The following is a 15,314-nucleotide window of genomic DNA, read 5'->3' on the forward strand; positions in this document are numbered from 1 at the left end:
TACAAAGTGTGAAAGAGAGTGTCTTGACACTTATTGCTATATGCGGGATACAGCTTGACACTAAAAAAAGTTAAACAGTTAGTACTTCAAAATATGCTTGACCTCTACTTTAAGCTTCTCTATCTCTAGAGCTAAGGAGTTTTTTATTATATGTAGATCATTCATTTTTTTCTCTTATAATTACAACAATACATATATAATTATATATAATAAGATTTAAAATACTATGCATGTTACTGGGATGATCCTTCTCCTTTGTTACATAAATCCGTTTCATCATTTTCCTCCTTTATCCTGTTTTTTTGAAGAATACAAAATATATTATTTATATGAAGGATAATGGTATGGTTAGACATAGGTAGCATTTTGTTAAATTACTTGGGGGAAAACAAGATTTTGTTGAAAAATTTCTTACTTGAGGCCGTCGTGGCGCGGTGACACAGTCTCTGACTGAACGCAAGAGTTGTGGATTTGATTAATTTACGTGTTTCGAAAATTTAATGATGTATGGGAGAACGGAGTATCTTAACACTAAGTTCCCTCTGTCTACCCTACTACATGCGGGATACAGTGTGACGCTGAGAACAAACTTATGTAGGGTCGGCAGAGGGAACCTGGGAACCCATTGATACACTCCGATCTCATTATGATATTTCCGTTCCCCATTTTTCGCTGAGTTCTAGAGGCATTGCGTGTTGAATGGCAGAACTCCAGAGCGAAGAATTTAAAATAATAAATATTTCACATCCTCAAATGGGAATCGAATCCAGAACCTGTTTACAGGTGCACGCTTCTACCTCTGCGCCACGAATGGCTTTAAAAAATAGGTACTCAAATAAAACTAGGACAGTCCACCAGTTGGATTATACGAGTACGTTTATTTCATAAAATACAAAAAAGATATAAAGGTGGAGAGGTTTGAGCGCACTCTACTATATCATACTTGAATTTAATATAAGAGTTTTTTAGCAGAAAAAGGCACTCAAAAACAGAATTGTTCAGTAGAAATGCGGTGGTCGTTGAAAGTAGTATTTTCATGTAAATCCTTGTTTTTACTTCCCTCGGACACTTGTTTCACTTAAAAACTTTTAATCTAAGTTTGGAGTTACGAAACTAAATAATTAATTTATTCAACAGCACGCTTTTTTGGAAAAAAGTACGTAGCTTCCCGCTTCACGTTTCGCTTTTCCCGCATTTTGGATACAGGGAACCTAGTGTACCTAGACAATTACCTTATTCAGTTTGGGGCCTATTCAAGAAGCAATATATGATCGGATCTTAATGCTCGGCATCCTTCCATTGTTAAAGAATGAAAATAATTTTAAGCAAAATTTCATTATATTCACATTTTCACATTCACAAGACATTTTACTAGTAGTGTTTTTTTTACTTAAATTTTATTTCAACTCTTCACTGCAATGTTGATCTATAGACTAAGTTGCGGCATGTTTCTCCATTCAATAGAAAAAAAAAATCGTTTTCAGAAAATTCGGGTTGAAAGCTAAGAATGGAGTGTCCTGGTACTATGTTCTCTTTGTTGACCTTGCTCTATACGGGAAACAGCGTGAAGCTAAAAGTGTATACAAACCCGTGACCCGTGACTACCGACAAGTTGCTGCTTTCTAACCATAATACAATATTCATAATACGAACATATTGTACGTAACATATAAATATATATAGAATACTATTAGATCGTCAAGGACCTGCACAATACAATGAAATTGCGTGAGAATTAATGGGAAGACCTATAAAACAGCGAGGCGTTTACCAACGGATTTAAAATATGTTTTTATATAAAACAATGGGGAAGCGGTTCGATTCCCACCAGCGGGAATAATTATATTTAAATTAGTTTTTCCTATTCTCGTATATTTAAATAATAATCCGCACCACCTTGATCCAAAACACTCCACTACTGTGCGGTTTCGTAGGGCTTCCACACGCCACGTAACTGTGGAATGGGTTACCTGTCAGTGTTTCCAGGTCGTCTGTCTCCGAACTGTACCTCATCAGGTGTTGCACGGGGTCGTGGGCGGCGGTGATCACTTGCCTTGTCTTATTCCATAAAAAATCAACAAGATGTTAAAAATATATAGTAATTTATTACTAGAGATGCATAGTTCTGGTGCTTGTAGTGAGGACCTGTGAGCGATATTCTCTGAAGCGTAAACTTTTATTGATTGATTGATTGATTTCTCGATATATGGCGTTTCGAGCGTGCCAAAAACTTTTATTATAACAGCTATAAAGTATTCTATTGTTTTGTAGCATTACCTTTGTTATCTTAAGTCTATAGCTATTTTTTTTTTATATATCTGTAATGACAAGGATTTCTTTCTTTGTTCTGTACAATATTTTTACGAATAAACAAATAATGAGGTTTGATAAGCCTCATATCAATATCTTCGATTAATCTTTCCATAGCCATCTTATCAAAATAATACTATCAAGGTGCGGATAGATAACGTTTGCAAATGTGACGGTGGTGGGTTCGATTCCTACTCGGGTAAATTAATTGTTAATTTCCATTGTATGGAAGAGAAAGTGCGGCGTTGACTTCCGCCACTCAAAATATAACTCTATATATGAATTCAGTCGAAAACTGGAGAGCAAATTAGGTGATTATACACAAGTCGTGTCCTGTCATGTTGTGCAAAGTGACGGAGTATCCAGACTGCACCTAGTGTCAAGACACTCTGTTTTTGATTTTGCGCCGAATTCTGTAGGCATTGTGGGTTAAATGACGGAATTTAATACCAGAGTAAAGAAAATTAAAATATTAAATATTTAATTCCCTCAAGTGGGAATCGAACACACAACCAGTCGCGTTTAATCACACTTAGTGACCCTGCGTCCCGACACTTGTATAAAATATAATATAATAATATTATGTAAATAGTGATAACTTATGACTTTAAATTGTTTATTTAAATAGTTGTTGACTAAAAATCTCAGCAGTACCTAACAAAATTGAGACCATCGTGGCACAGCGGCACAAACGAGCGACTATATGGAGACAGTTGTGGATTCGATTTCCACGAATGGAAAACTTACAGTAAAATATATAGGTAATATTTTTTATTTCCTCGATATTTTAAGCAGGCAAAGCGTGGCAGAATGTCTATGTGAATGTATATGTCGTAATACTGGGTTCCCAGGTACATACTAAAACTAACAAAACTAACGTAATATCAAGAATGCAGGGAAAAGTGGAGAACGGAACTGTTATATTGGGGAATTTAACACTAGATTCACAGGTACCCTTTGCCTATCCTGCTAAATGCGGGATACAGCGTGAAGTTTTTTAATTCCACAAAAATCACCTACGTATGACAACATTAGACAGACGTACCAACTGCTTTGCTTTTATTCATATAATATTTCAACCAAATCTAACTTCGATATTAAATATTTCATTTCTCTGTCATATCTTTTGACAAGTTGGCGTTTGTTTGCCACAAAAATATTATAATGTGTGAAATCTTTATATTAATACTGAGAATATTTGAGGTGAGAATTTTAAATCTATACATGGGTCATAATCAGAAAAAGTGTCCTTTTTGTGTCTTTTCTTGTCCCGCTACTTTGAATGCGTTTTAAAAATACAATTTTAAAGATAATTTAAATATTTTGCCATTTACGATAAATTTATTTATTAACTTAAAGATTTTTGTAATATTTTAAATGTATTATGGCAAATAATAGTATTTGTTGTTAGTTGAAAAAAACCTTTCAAAATGCTTCCATACAATTTTTCGTGTCCCATTCACCACTTTACTTTTTAAGAATTGATTTGTTACGAATGTTTATGGTTTTATTTGATTTCAGATATGTTTATATTACTTTACTTTATGCATAATATTAAATAGAACTACTTTTATTGATACATTATTTAATAAACAATATATATTAGTTAAGTAAATTTGTCCCAAAATATTGTCTTTTTGTTACTCAGGGCTAGTAACGTACAATTAAATTATGAACACAATTATTTTGGATGGTGTTTAATATTGTTTTTTGTTGTGGCACCATAATTCTAAAAGTCAATGCTGTCGTAGCTACAACCAGTAATGTACTCGCAGCAGTAGAGGGGTTCAAATGTTTTAGAGGGAATGCGTGAAATTACATCTCAGGGTTATAAACGGCTTTTATTTTGGTAAGTATTCTATAATTTCGTTTTCTTGTATATGTTATTTGCTTCTTTTTACAAAATCTCAAAAAAGAACTTCAGTGCTTGCAGATGCAACACGTGGCTTATGAGCAAATATTTAAAAGGGTTAGAATTTCTCAGATTTCATTCTCAATTTCGTTATATTTCGTTACGTAACGAAATTGAGAAAATATGAAGCCTAGTTCACAATTACGGTACCAATGTTTTCTTATATATGTTTATAATAAAATTGTATCGAACCGGTGCTTGTATATGGAAGATATGTATATAAGAAAAAAAAATTGCTGGCATATGAAAAAAACTATTAGTGACTTTTCATAAAGTAAAGTAACCAAAAATAATGATTTTTAAGTTTTTTGCTTGTTTGCTTGTTTGTCTGTGTTTGTGCACGCTAATCTCAGAAACAGCTGAACCGATTTAGTTAAAAATATTTTTTTATTCTGCCTGAAATTAGTTGTGATTTTGTGATTATTATTTTTTGATAAATATTTTTGTATTTCCAGTAAGCGTCATGGCTCCTATGTCAAGTGCTGAAATACATAAAAGATATAGAGAACGTCTTTAAAAGACCAATTCTATTAAATATGAAAATATGCGGAATACACACTTACAAACAATTAAACTTAATTCCAGTGACAACGACTCAAATTTTGATATATTTTAAAGTGGATTTAATTTTATCATTAACTTTGTGATCTCTAACTAGAAATATAAGTTTATTACGTTACTAAATAGCATTATTATATTGTTCATATTGTCAGTTTGTTATGTTTTCTTCTTACATTTATAATCTGTTAATTCAACGATTGAATCTTTAAAATTTTAATCTGTGTCTCATTAAATAGAAAAAACAATATTTTATTCATATAATATCCTTATTTTGTTGTGTATAATGCCTTATGACATCAGTTTCGTAACAAACATTATCAGTGTTGTTACTTATCAGTTACGTTACGAATTCGAAAATGTCCACTTTTCTGATTATGACCCACATATCTATTTATTAATATATGTAATTGTTATCCTTTTATCAAAACAATGTTTTTTTTATGTGTTCGCATATAATTTTGTCTGTTTGTCTATTTGTGCACGCTAATCTCAGAAACAGCGTGACTGATTTAAATGCAGTTTTCACTATTGTATTTTGGTCAACTTCCTGTAACATTTAGTGTTTCGTTTTATTAAAATCGGTCCATAAATTAAAAATCTATATCAATATAAAATATTTGGTTCCATGAAATTGCTATAAAATATTTATTTTATTAAATTGGTTCAAACTTTAGTTTGCAATGTATGAATATTCAATGTCTTTCAAATGACAATAATATAAGAACAGGAAAGTCATTCATATTATAAGTAAATAAACAATTGTATAGTTATAGAAGACAAAGCTGCGAACGGTGAATCCCGCTGATCTTATATTTGTAGTTAATTTCATATAAATAAATGCAATTAACGGAACAAATAAATTTAACATTAGGTTCCCTCTTCCTATCCTGATATGCGGGGAAAAACGAAATTAAAATAAACCAAAATTCAATTTCAAAAATACTTTTATTTACAGAACACATTACGTATGAACTACACCAATATTTATTCTTCTCCATACAACTTTTTTGGGCAGTCTTCCAAACGCACACACTTCTTGTTAACTCGGTCCCTCACTGTAGGAGGACTGCAGTAGCAGGCGGAATAATCACAAATATAATCTCTTCTATCAGTACTAGGGTGAGGAACATCGCAGGTGGGCTCAGGAGTTAGAGGTCCGCAGGCGGTCGTATAGGAATAGGTACCTTCTTCACATTCTTTGACACCTGGAATTGAAAATTTATGGCGTTTACGAGTCACAATCAAATAAATTTTGAATAAACAAAATAAAAAGTTATATGCTTTATTTATTGAATGCCAATTAATTTACCACCGGTTCTTCAAAGTTATCTCAGACCTGAGGAGAACCGACGCAAAATATTCAGCAGGAGCTTTTTTTACGCGTGACGTAAAAGGTAGTGGGTTCAATTTTCATTCGAGGAAATGAAATATTTAATATTTCCATTTTCTTCGCTCTGGCGTCGAGGCCAAACGCGGTGTTGAGTTTCGCCACTAAATAAGGAAAGGATTTTTTTAAGCAACTTTCTCTTTCTTCACCTTCTTATTATATCCCACATGTACCTAGTAGACTAGATAGGTAGACTGGGGTAGGTTAGTGACAAAATACTCCTTTATCCGTTGATTTAGTTGAGGATTAAAAATTTATCGATACTAAAGTTTTAACTATTCATTCAAAAGCTACTAATTAAACGAAAATTACAGCCAAAATTGAAATTATGCCGCTATGTATTATTCACATTAGTCCTCGTTCGTTCTATTATATTGACTTTCATATTTTGGGAATATTGTTAGAGTTTAGTTGATTAATTATTTCAACATTAGAGCCGCCTTCATATTGAATAGGAAAATGATTTTTTTTTATCAGCGTCACACTGTATGCATCGTCTGCAGATACTATTAAGAAAACCTAGTGTTAGGACACTACTTTTCGTTAGTTATCGTTCCCTACTTTTTGTGCAATATTCCAAATATTGTGTTGAATGGTAGTCCCACTCTCAACTCTCTTTTTATACTATATACTTTTTCTTGTTTATTTAACATATGTAAATGCTTTATATATGGGTTCATTTCCCACTCGGGGATTTCTTTTATCACTTTCCCGATCTGTTCCCTCTTTCCGCCCAATTTTCTGTATACCATTTAAAGTTCAATTTAACAGACATTTAATGTTGAGAGGTGAAAATCAATACTGTGATGGCTATGTACCAGAATATATAAAAATAATTCATCCTCTAATGAGAATCGAACCAACAACTATCACAGCCCCAAATAAAATAAAAAATATAACGTAAATCATATATTAATGATAAAGCAATGATTCTTTATACACGAAGCTTTATTTTAACATAACCTAGGTCATTATATACTCTGCAAATATATCTTGTTTGAAGAAACCGATTCAACAGTTCTGTTGACTGTACTCTATTAGCACTAGCTGGTTGACATTGAGAAAAATCTTATAATATAATATAATATAATATATTATGTTTCATATTGAAAATTCGTTTTGTCGATAGCTCTTAAAATATTAACACTTTTTATTTATTTCCTTTCTAGTTTACCTTCACGCTGTATTTAATTTTATTTCTATAAAAAATATATGTAAGTAATTTTTATATAGCAGTGTGTGAATTTTCTACTCTTTTTAAGATATCTTAAGCTGCTTTAGTCTAGTCTAATGAATTTAATAAATTATAAACCACGAATAATAAATTAAAAGTATATAAATATTTTTTTTCTTTTTAAAATTTTCATTTTTTTTGTGTAGTTAGTTTCAGACCACTTCGTCCTTAGGTTTTATTCCGCATTCAAAATATTGGCTTCTAACGTGATAGAATAGCGGAACTTAACTATGCACTTTACCTTACCGCAGCGGGAAGATGAAAATAATATATATGTAACCACTCGGGGGGAGTGTGAATAGAATCCATAACTGTCTACAATGAGACGTCGATAGCTAGTCCCAAATAAGTAAAACTGTTGAAAAATACCTTAAAATATAAGAGTTAAGAAAACAAATACGTTACATAGCTGTATAATCAAGTGAACTCCTTCCGCCCAACTTTCGAGACATATGCGTGTTAAGTGGCGAAACTCAACGCCGCGATTAAAATACTTACATTAATTATAAGAAAAAATCCACTTACATCTTCCCAAAGCATAAATACATCCTCTAGGATAATAATCTGAGCCAGCAATGGCCCATCCCACGAACGAGAGCACACACAGAATTAATAAAAACTTCATCTTCTAAAGTAATAGATACACTATACAGTACAAAAACTACTTGTTGTTTTATCTCTAAGAAAACTTGAACCCGCCTTAAATAGCCCAAATGTTAATGTTATCAATAATTTTTATCATAATATATTAGAAGTAGGAGATAGAATGTACGTTTGTATACAATATTTTAGTAATTGTTGTATAATTTCTCCAATTTTACTAAAATTCTAGTATTTATAGTACAAACTTTATAGGGTGGAAAATTGGGGACGGATTTGTATTAATGGGGAAAAGAGTGTCCTAACACAAGGTTCCTTAAATAAAAAGAAAAAAAAAAAAAAAAAAGTGTACAATACAAAAATAAAGTTCCGCCATACAACGCACAATGCCTCCAGAATTCAACAGAAAGTGGGAAACGGAGTGTCTTAACACTAGGTTCTAGGTACTAGGTTCTGATTCATACAAAATGAGAAGAAACTTACGTTTGTCACCTCTACTGCTCCGTAATTGTACTTTTGTGTATATACAATAAAGCAGTGTGACCAAAGTCTAGTGACAAAACATTTCGTTTTCCAATTTGTGCCGGATTTTGCATCGTCACATATTGAGCAACCAAAATCAACGCAGCTCTACCTTGTCACAGGAGTGGGGAAATGAAAATAACTCATTCCCCTCAATGATTATCGAACTTACAATCATTGTCTTTACAGTCGCACCCTACTCCACTAAGCCACGATGGCCTATGGATTGGTTCTCCAACTGTTATATTACATTACTATTTGGTTTATAAAGTTACAGTTGTTATAACTATACAAGTTGGCAACTCTCTTTCATCATTTTAACGATAGAATTTTCATTTGAATAAAATAAAATAAAATTTAGTTCCATAAGGTCATCGTGGCGCAGTGACACGGCATTCGACTGATAAAGTGTGATGATTATGGGTTCATTACCCTAAATAAAGAATTTTTCGAGAAAAAAACATTATTTTTTAATATATTAACAACTTTATTACAGTATCCTTTTGGTGTTCGTGAACGTGGTACGCTGTACTGCTAAGTCACTGCGACCTCAATGAGAAATTCCCATATATTCATTCCACGATTTAAAACGTGCGCGTAAAACTCTATTTCAATAAATAATATTTCAAATTTGATTTTTAATCAAAAATATTTCAATTTGCACGTACATGAAAAGAAAACGTTAGATCCTCTAAAGTGCTTGCCTCGCGATTTGTTTACGTCTTACGTGCGCGCAACTATATGTTGAGATTTTGTATTTTTAGGGTTCTCTACACACCACTCAATCATTAGAACGAAGGAATATGAAGGCCGGTCCTCCAAGTCAAAATCGACGACAAATTTACAGTCACTTATTACTGCGCTACAACTTTTGCTATATAATAAAATAAATTACATTTCTTTAAACTAAAATACAATTAAAAACATTTTTTTTAAACAAATTTTATTAATAAAACACAATAACAAAAAACGAAGCTTATAGCCATTTAAGTATATTATATCCTGTCAATAAACCCTCATTTCGGGCAGTCCTCCACGGCTACGCACTTCTTGCTCACAGTGTCCCTCACTGTGGGAGGGTCGCAGTAGCATGCTGAGTAATCGCATATCAGACCTCTGTTATCAGGCTTAGGGTTGGGTTCGTCGCAGGTGGCCTCAGGAGTTAGGACCCCACAGCCAGTGGTGAATGCGTGGGTGCCTTCTTCACAGTCTCTTACACCTGAAGTAAAGAAATAAATATATTTATATATAAAAACTTTAGTTAAAAAAAGTATAAAAAAAACTTTTTTTAAAACTTATATAAATTTGAATCTTGGAACTCAAACTCTTGGACACCGTCCTAGATCTCTGTCCACTAAGCTGACATACGTTCTCATCAAACTTCATTGAAATTCTACAGATATGGTAACAATGTAAGTAAATTGAAACTAGAGCATAAAGAACGCCGGTTGAAATCTCGTAACTGGTTTTTAGTTTTAATAAAAAGTATTTTTATTTCCTTAATATAGGATAACACTTTAAATATTTACAAAATTATTTTTAAAAGCTTATTTCGCTTAAATAAGCCTTTTTGAAGTTTCAGACGAGAGCGAGGCAAATGAAAATAAATTAATTCCCTCGAGTGGGAATTGAACCCACAATCTCTCGCGCTTGCAGTCGCACGCTTGTGCCCCTGCGCCACTACTAGCCTGAAAAAAGTACAAATGCTTTTTATGTCTTTATTGTTTAACATTTATTCCGCTTAGCAGAGTAGGCAACTCGAAGAAATGACATAGTTATTTACATTTACCTTTCCTGCCTACCCTGATGTGTGCGGGATATAGCGTGAAGCTGATAATATATATATAGTTTTGCGTGAAATTAAAAAAGAACTTACAACGTCCCAAAGCATAAATACAGCCTCTAGGATGCAAATCTGTGCCAGCAAGGGTCCATCCCACGAGCGCAAGGAAACACAGAATTATTAAATATTTCATTTTATATCACCAAACACTGTGCAGTACAAAAACTACTTGTTGTCTGTCTCCATACAAACGAGCGACTCGCTTTTTAAATAGCTCAACCGGTTACGTCATTAATTTATTTTACTATATATGTTTGTTTATATGTAAGGAAAAACTATAGAACCTGTCAGTCTGTTAGTATATATTTTTATTTGTTATGTATCAAGTGTTAATTTGATAAATAAATGAATAGCTTAAAAAACTCAAAAATACTCTATTTACGTCGTCTCGGAAACTTGTAGGAGGCCAGTCGTGACGCAGGGGAACCATATTTGACTGTAAAACCGACTGGTTATGGGTTCGATCCCCACTCGAGGAGATGATATAAATTTAAAATTATATTTTCATTTCTTCGCTCTAGTATCGTGGCAAAGCGCGGCGTTGAACTCCGCCATTTGAGACGCAATGCCTCCAGAATTCGGCGAATGAATTTTCTAGGTTAGCGTGAAGTTGATAGGGAACAAAGGGTATAGACCAGATATCTGTAGATGGTACTTTTAAGTACCATATTCGTAAAGTAACTGTTCAAGATTTTCATTTGACAATATTTGACATATTGACTGATTTATATGGAAAGTTTTGTAAAGACTCGAAAACATTCTAATATCTATTACTTTAAAATCATTATTATTATTGTAATAATGTATCTATTATATTTAATATCGAATCAACATTAATTTAATGATGATTTAAGTGTTTTTTAATCACATACTAGTTTATATATATCATCTCTTTGAAATTAAAATCTACTAAATTAACACATTTCCTGCAATCAGACAGAGAACTTAGTGTTAAAACACTCTGTTCTCTTTACTTTCCATTCAGTTCCAGTCGTTGAGTTTTGAGTGAACCAATGAACTTAACACTGCGCTTTGCTGCATTATAATGGAAGTGCACTTAAATATATAATAGAAGTCGTTGTGGCGCAGTGACACAGCGACTTACTGTAATCGGTTGTGGGTTCGATTTCCAGTCAGGGAAATTAATTATTTTAATTGTTTTACTAATAGGACAAAATATGGGGTTGATTTTTTCCATTCAACACGCACTGTCTAAAAAATTGGGAATCAAACTTACAATCAATGTGATTAAAATCAATCATTACATCAGTTTCACTGCGCTACAATTTTCTTAATTAATAATCTATATATATAAAATCGAAAGGTCACTCACTCATCACGGAATCTCAGAAACTACAAGTGCTAGGAATCTCAAATTTTGCATAGGAGTTACTTATAGGACGTAGGTGCTCGCTAAGACGAGAATTTGCAATATTCGACTTCTAAGAGGTTGTTTTTGGGGTCGAAAGTTTGTATGAAACTTCCTTATTACAAATGCTAGGAGTCTCAAATTTTGCATAGACGTCACTAGGACGTAGCCATGGAGACAGAAATTAATAATAACATAGTTCACGCGGGTGCAACCGCGAGCGGACCGCTAGTACCTATATAAATATAGGTATAAATATATATAATAAGATGTTTCATTTTAAATTAAACGTCACGGACCAAGACACGTCAATTAAGTCCATGTTGTTTTAAAAGACAGATAACATATTCATATTAATTAATAATTGGTATTTATATATTATTTATTAACTATCATAAATATTATGATGGCTTCCTATTAGACTGAGATCCCAGGCCCCCAAGACCTACGTTATTTTAGCAAAAGCTTAGCTCTAACTGAAATTTTGAGGATTAAAAGTCTATTATATAGTTAAGAGTAAAGACGGCATGCGTATTTACTAACTTGAAAGTGGGGACCTTTCAGAGGTAGCGCCAAATAAAGATACACGCTCACCTACGTTAAAGCAGAAAAGCTTTAAAATATTTTTACTAACATAGTTCTTAAGTAATTCGATTTTTAAGCGGTTTTTTATTTTTATTTTATTTAAGAGTAATATTATATATGTATATTTATTAAACCCTCTACATAGACCTTTACTCCCTTCAGACGTCCTAAAAGTTGTTTACAATGGCACGCATCAATTTTACATATTTTTACAGGACTGTTTCATGACCCCTTATAAGCACCCAGACCAATTCGATGGCTCAATCAGCCTTCCAGACAGAGTGGTATCTTTAGTTGGCGTTACTCTTGAAAGGGCCTCACTTTCAAATTACTATTTCTGCTTTGTTAAAATGACGTAGGTCTGGAGGCCCTGGGATCTCTGGCCATATATAATATTCATAATTAATAAGGAATTGCTCATATTTGTAATTATATGGTACAGATAGTATCGTGGATGAGGCCGTCGTGATCACCAATAATATAACGTTACAGAAGTTACTGATAATAGCTGTACGTGTCGCACCGATACCTATGTATACTAGTGTTTTTTTAAGTCGGTTAATAGATAATTTTATACTGATTAGAATCCACATTGCGTGTTGAGTGGCGTAACCCAAGATGCCTCCTTTATGAGAAAGAGGAAAAGATAGTAATTTCCACCAAGCGCGAATCGAACCCACAATCGACGCGCTTATAGTTAAACGCCGTTCCGCTGCGTCACGACGGCCTCGAACCTAATAAATATATATTTTTTCAGCTTCACGCTGTATCCCGCATTTAACAGAGTAGGTAAAGGGAACCTATTGTTAAGACATTCGTTCCCTTAGTGTCAGGCCAATATTTGAGGCTTTGCTTGTTGAGTAGCAACATCGCGCTTTTGCCTTGGTACCAGAGCTAAAAAATTAAAATATTTAAAATTATAATTCGTCCTCCCCAGTGGGAATCAAACCTGAAACTGTCTCATTTACAATCACATACTTGTGCCCCTCGCCACGACTGGCGACAGGAAATAAATATTTAATACAGCATGATAATTGCTTATTGCTAAATCGTGCAGAAGATTTTATTAAAAGAGCTGCTTAAACACTATGTAGGAACCAGCTTCAACATGTTGATGTCATTTTCTGTTTATCCTTAAGTTTTCATATATATATACTTACTAATAATATAAGTACAAGTCGGTTAACACCTGGTATCTGGGAATAGCAGCGTTAAGTTCCGCTTCTCTACATCTCGAACTCGATTAATTCATTCATTTTGTTTGCTTTCATAAAGCGGCATATTTTATTTTCTCTAATGGGAAGCGAACCGACGACTTCTTGAGCTTACAACGCTTGTGTCCCTGTGCAACGACTGGCCTTTAACTTGTTAAACTTGAAAATAACCTGTTCTCGATGGTACTGGCCGCTGATGAAGCTATAATAAGAATATAAAATATGTTTCTTCGACCTGCTTAAGTAATATTTACGTAGGTTATAATATGAATATTTTTATTTCATTTTAAAAACAAAGCTGTTCTCGAGATAAGAAAAGATTATCTCTAGATATTTAATACCTAACAGAGTCCAGATATTTCTACATAATATTTGACTTAATTTAATTAGCTTCACGCTATATCTCACACACAGCAGGGAAAGCAGAGAAAACCTATTGTTAAGACACTCCGTTCCCTACTTTCCGCCGAATTCTGCCGCCATTCGTTGTCAGAGCGATAATCATGAAAATTTTTAATTTCTTCGAAAGGAAATCGAAACCACAACCATTGCGCTTACACGGACACTGTGCCGATGCACCACGTCGACCTGGGCCATAGTGTCTTAAGTAAAATATTTATAAACGTACAAAAATTTCAACATAATGCGAATCTATTTCTCATATAGTTCTCATATTAGAAACTCGACATGCTCTTTTAAAATATAACTTGTAAAATAGGGCTAGTTTCAATTTATTTCGATTTTAAATATAAAATCAATTTATTTAAAGTTTCTTCGGTTATCAGTAATATGGTGACCTCTACACACCCGGCCTTGGCACCTGAGGTCAGCCATACCTTTATCCTTATGGATAGAGTTATTAATATTATTAGTTTATTTTGTACGTAATACTTGTATGTATTTAAATAAGAAGCACACAATGTTATGTTTTTATTATGATTTTTTTTTTATTTTGGTACAATTTTAGAATTTTTATTAGTTAGTCGAGAGTAAGTAATGATTTGTGACTGTATACGCGACGGTTTTGGGTTCGATTCCTTCTCAGGGGATTAAAAAGAGCTTTGTTGTATACCAACACAACACTGCTCAAAAATTCGGCGTGTAATGTGGAAGTATCACTAGGTTTTATGGTTTCTGCCTACACTGCTATGCGAGGGATACCGCGTGAAGCCTAAACAAATTACATGTTAAGCAACGAAATACAATGCTTACTTGCTTATTTCAATGTGAACCACAGACCGATGAAGCTGTAATGGTGTAGGTGGAGAGTCAGAGTCAGTCAAAGTCCAATTTTAAATACGAGTCTATTACTATGTTAGACAAAATGCAGCGTTAAGTTCCGCCGTTTGGAGCGGCGTTGAAGTTCTCTTCAAAAAGTACGCGGATTGAACAGAACCAAATTATCTTTACATTACGTTCGGTACACCTACCCTGCTGTGCGAGAGGAAGCATAAGGCTGTGAAATAAACTATAAAATAATGTTAACGCACACATCGTTAACACGATACACACGGCTACAACGCGGCGAGGGGAGCGGGCGGCGCGGCTCGACCACTGCGAGCGCGCCATTACTACTTTGACAGCATCACAAGATTACAACGCGATCGCACGCTTTTATTTTTATTTTATTAATTTGAAACCTAACCAGAAATATACCTATATAATATACAGTCCGCTTTTTAATTTATCTGGGCCTATCTATGGTCCTTCGCGTCCGTCTAATAGGTTATAGTAATTAAAATAGCGTCGTGATCGTAAGCCACGCCACCACACAGCG

General features: G+C 33.6%; 2 protein-coding genes across 2 annotated transcripts; both read right to left on the minus strand.

The window, feature by feature from the left end:
- Positions 1-5,709: 5,709 nt before the first annotated feature.
- On the minus strand, positions 5,710-8,131 carry LOC146536466 (uncharacterized). The gene is made up of 2 exons (XM_085189828.1): positions 7,930-8,131; positions 5,710-5,988 (listed from the first exon to the last, which is right to left on the minus strand). The coding sequence occupies exons 1-2, from the start codon at positions 8,027-8,029 to the stop codon at positions 5,768-5,770; spliced, it is 321 nt and encodes a 106-aa protein (XP_085045954.1). The 5' UTR covers positions 8,030-8,131; the 3' UTR covers positions 5,710-5,767.
- Positions 8,132-9,456: 1,325 nt separating this feature from the next.
- On the minus strand, positions 9,457-10,563 carry LOC146536467 (uncharacterized). The gene is made up of 2 exons (XM_085189830.1): positions 10,403-10,563; positions 9,457-9,745 (listed from the first exon to the last, which is right to left on the minus strand). The coding sequence occupies exons 1-2, from the start codon at positions 10,500-10,502 to the stop codon at positions 9,543-9,545; spliced, it is 303 nt and encodes a 100-aa protein (XP_085045956.1). The 5' UTR covers positions 10,503-10,563; the 3' UTR covers positions 9,457-9,542.
- Positions 10,564-15,314: the final 4,751 nt, after the last annotated feature.

The sequence above is a fragment of the Heliconius melpomene genome, chromosome 9 (genome assembly GCF_056956725.1).
Source record: "Heliconius melpomene rosina isolate 202511_hmr_F chromosome 9, ASM5695672v1, whole genome shotgun sequence".
Lineage (NCBI taxonomy): Eukaryota > Metazoa > Arthropoda > Insecta > Lepidoptera > Nymphalidae > Heliconius > Heliconius melpomene.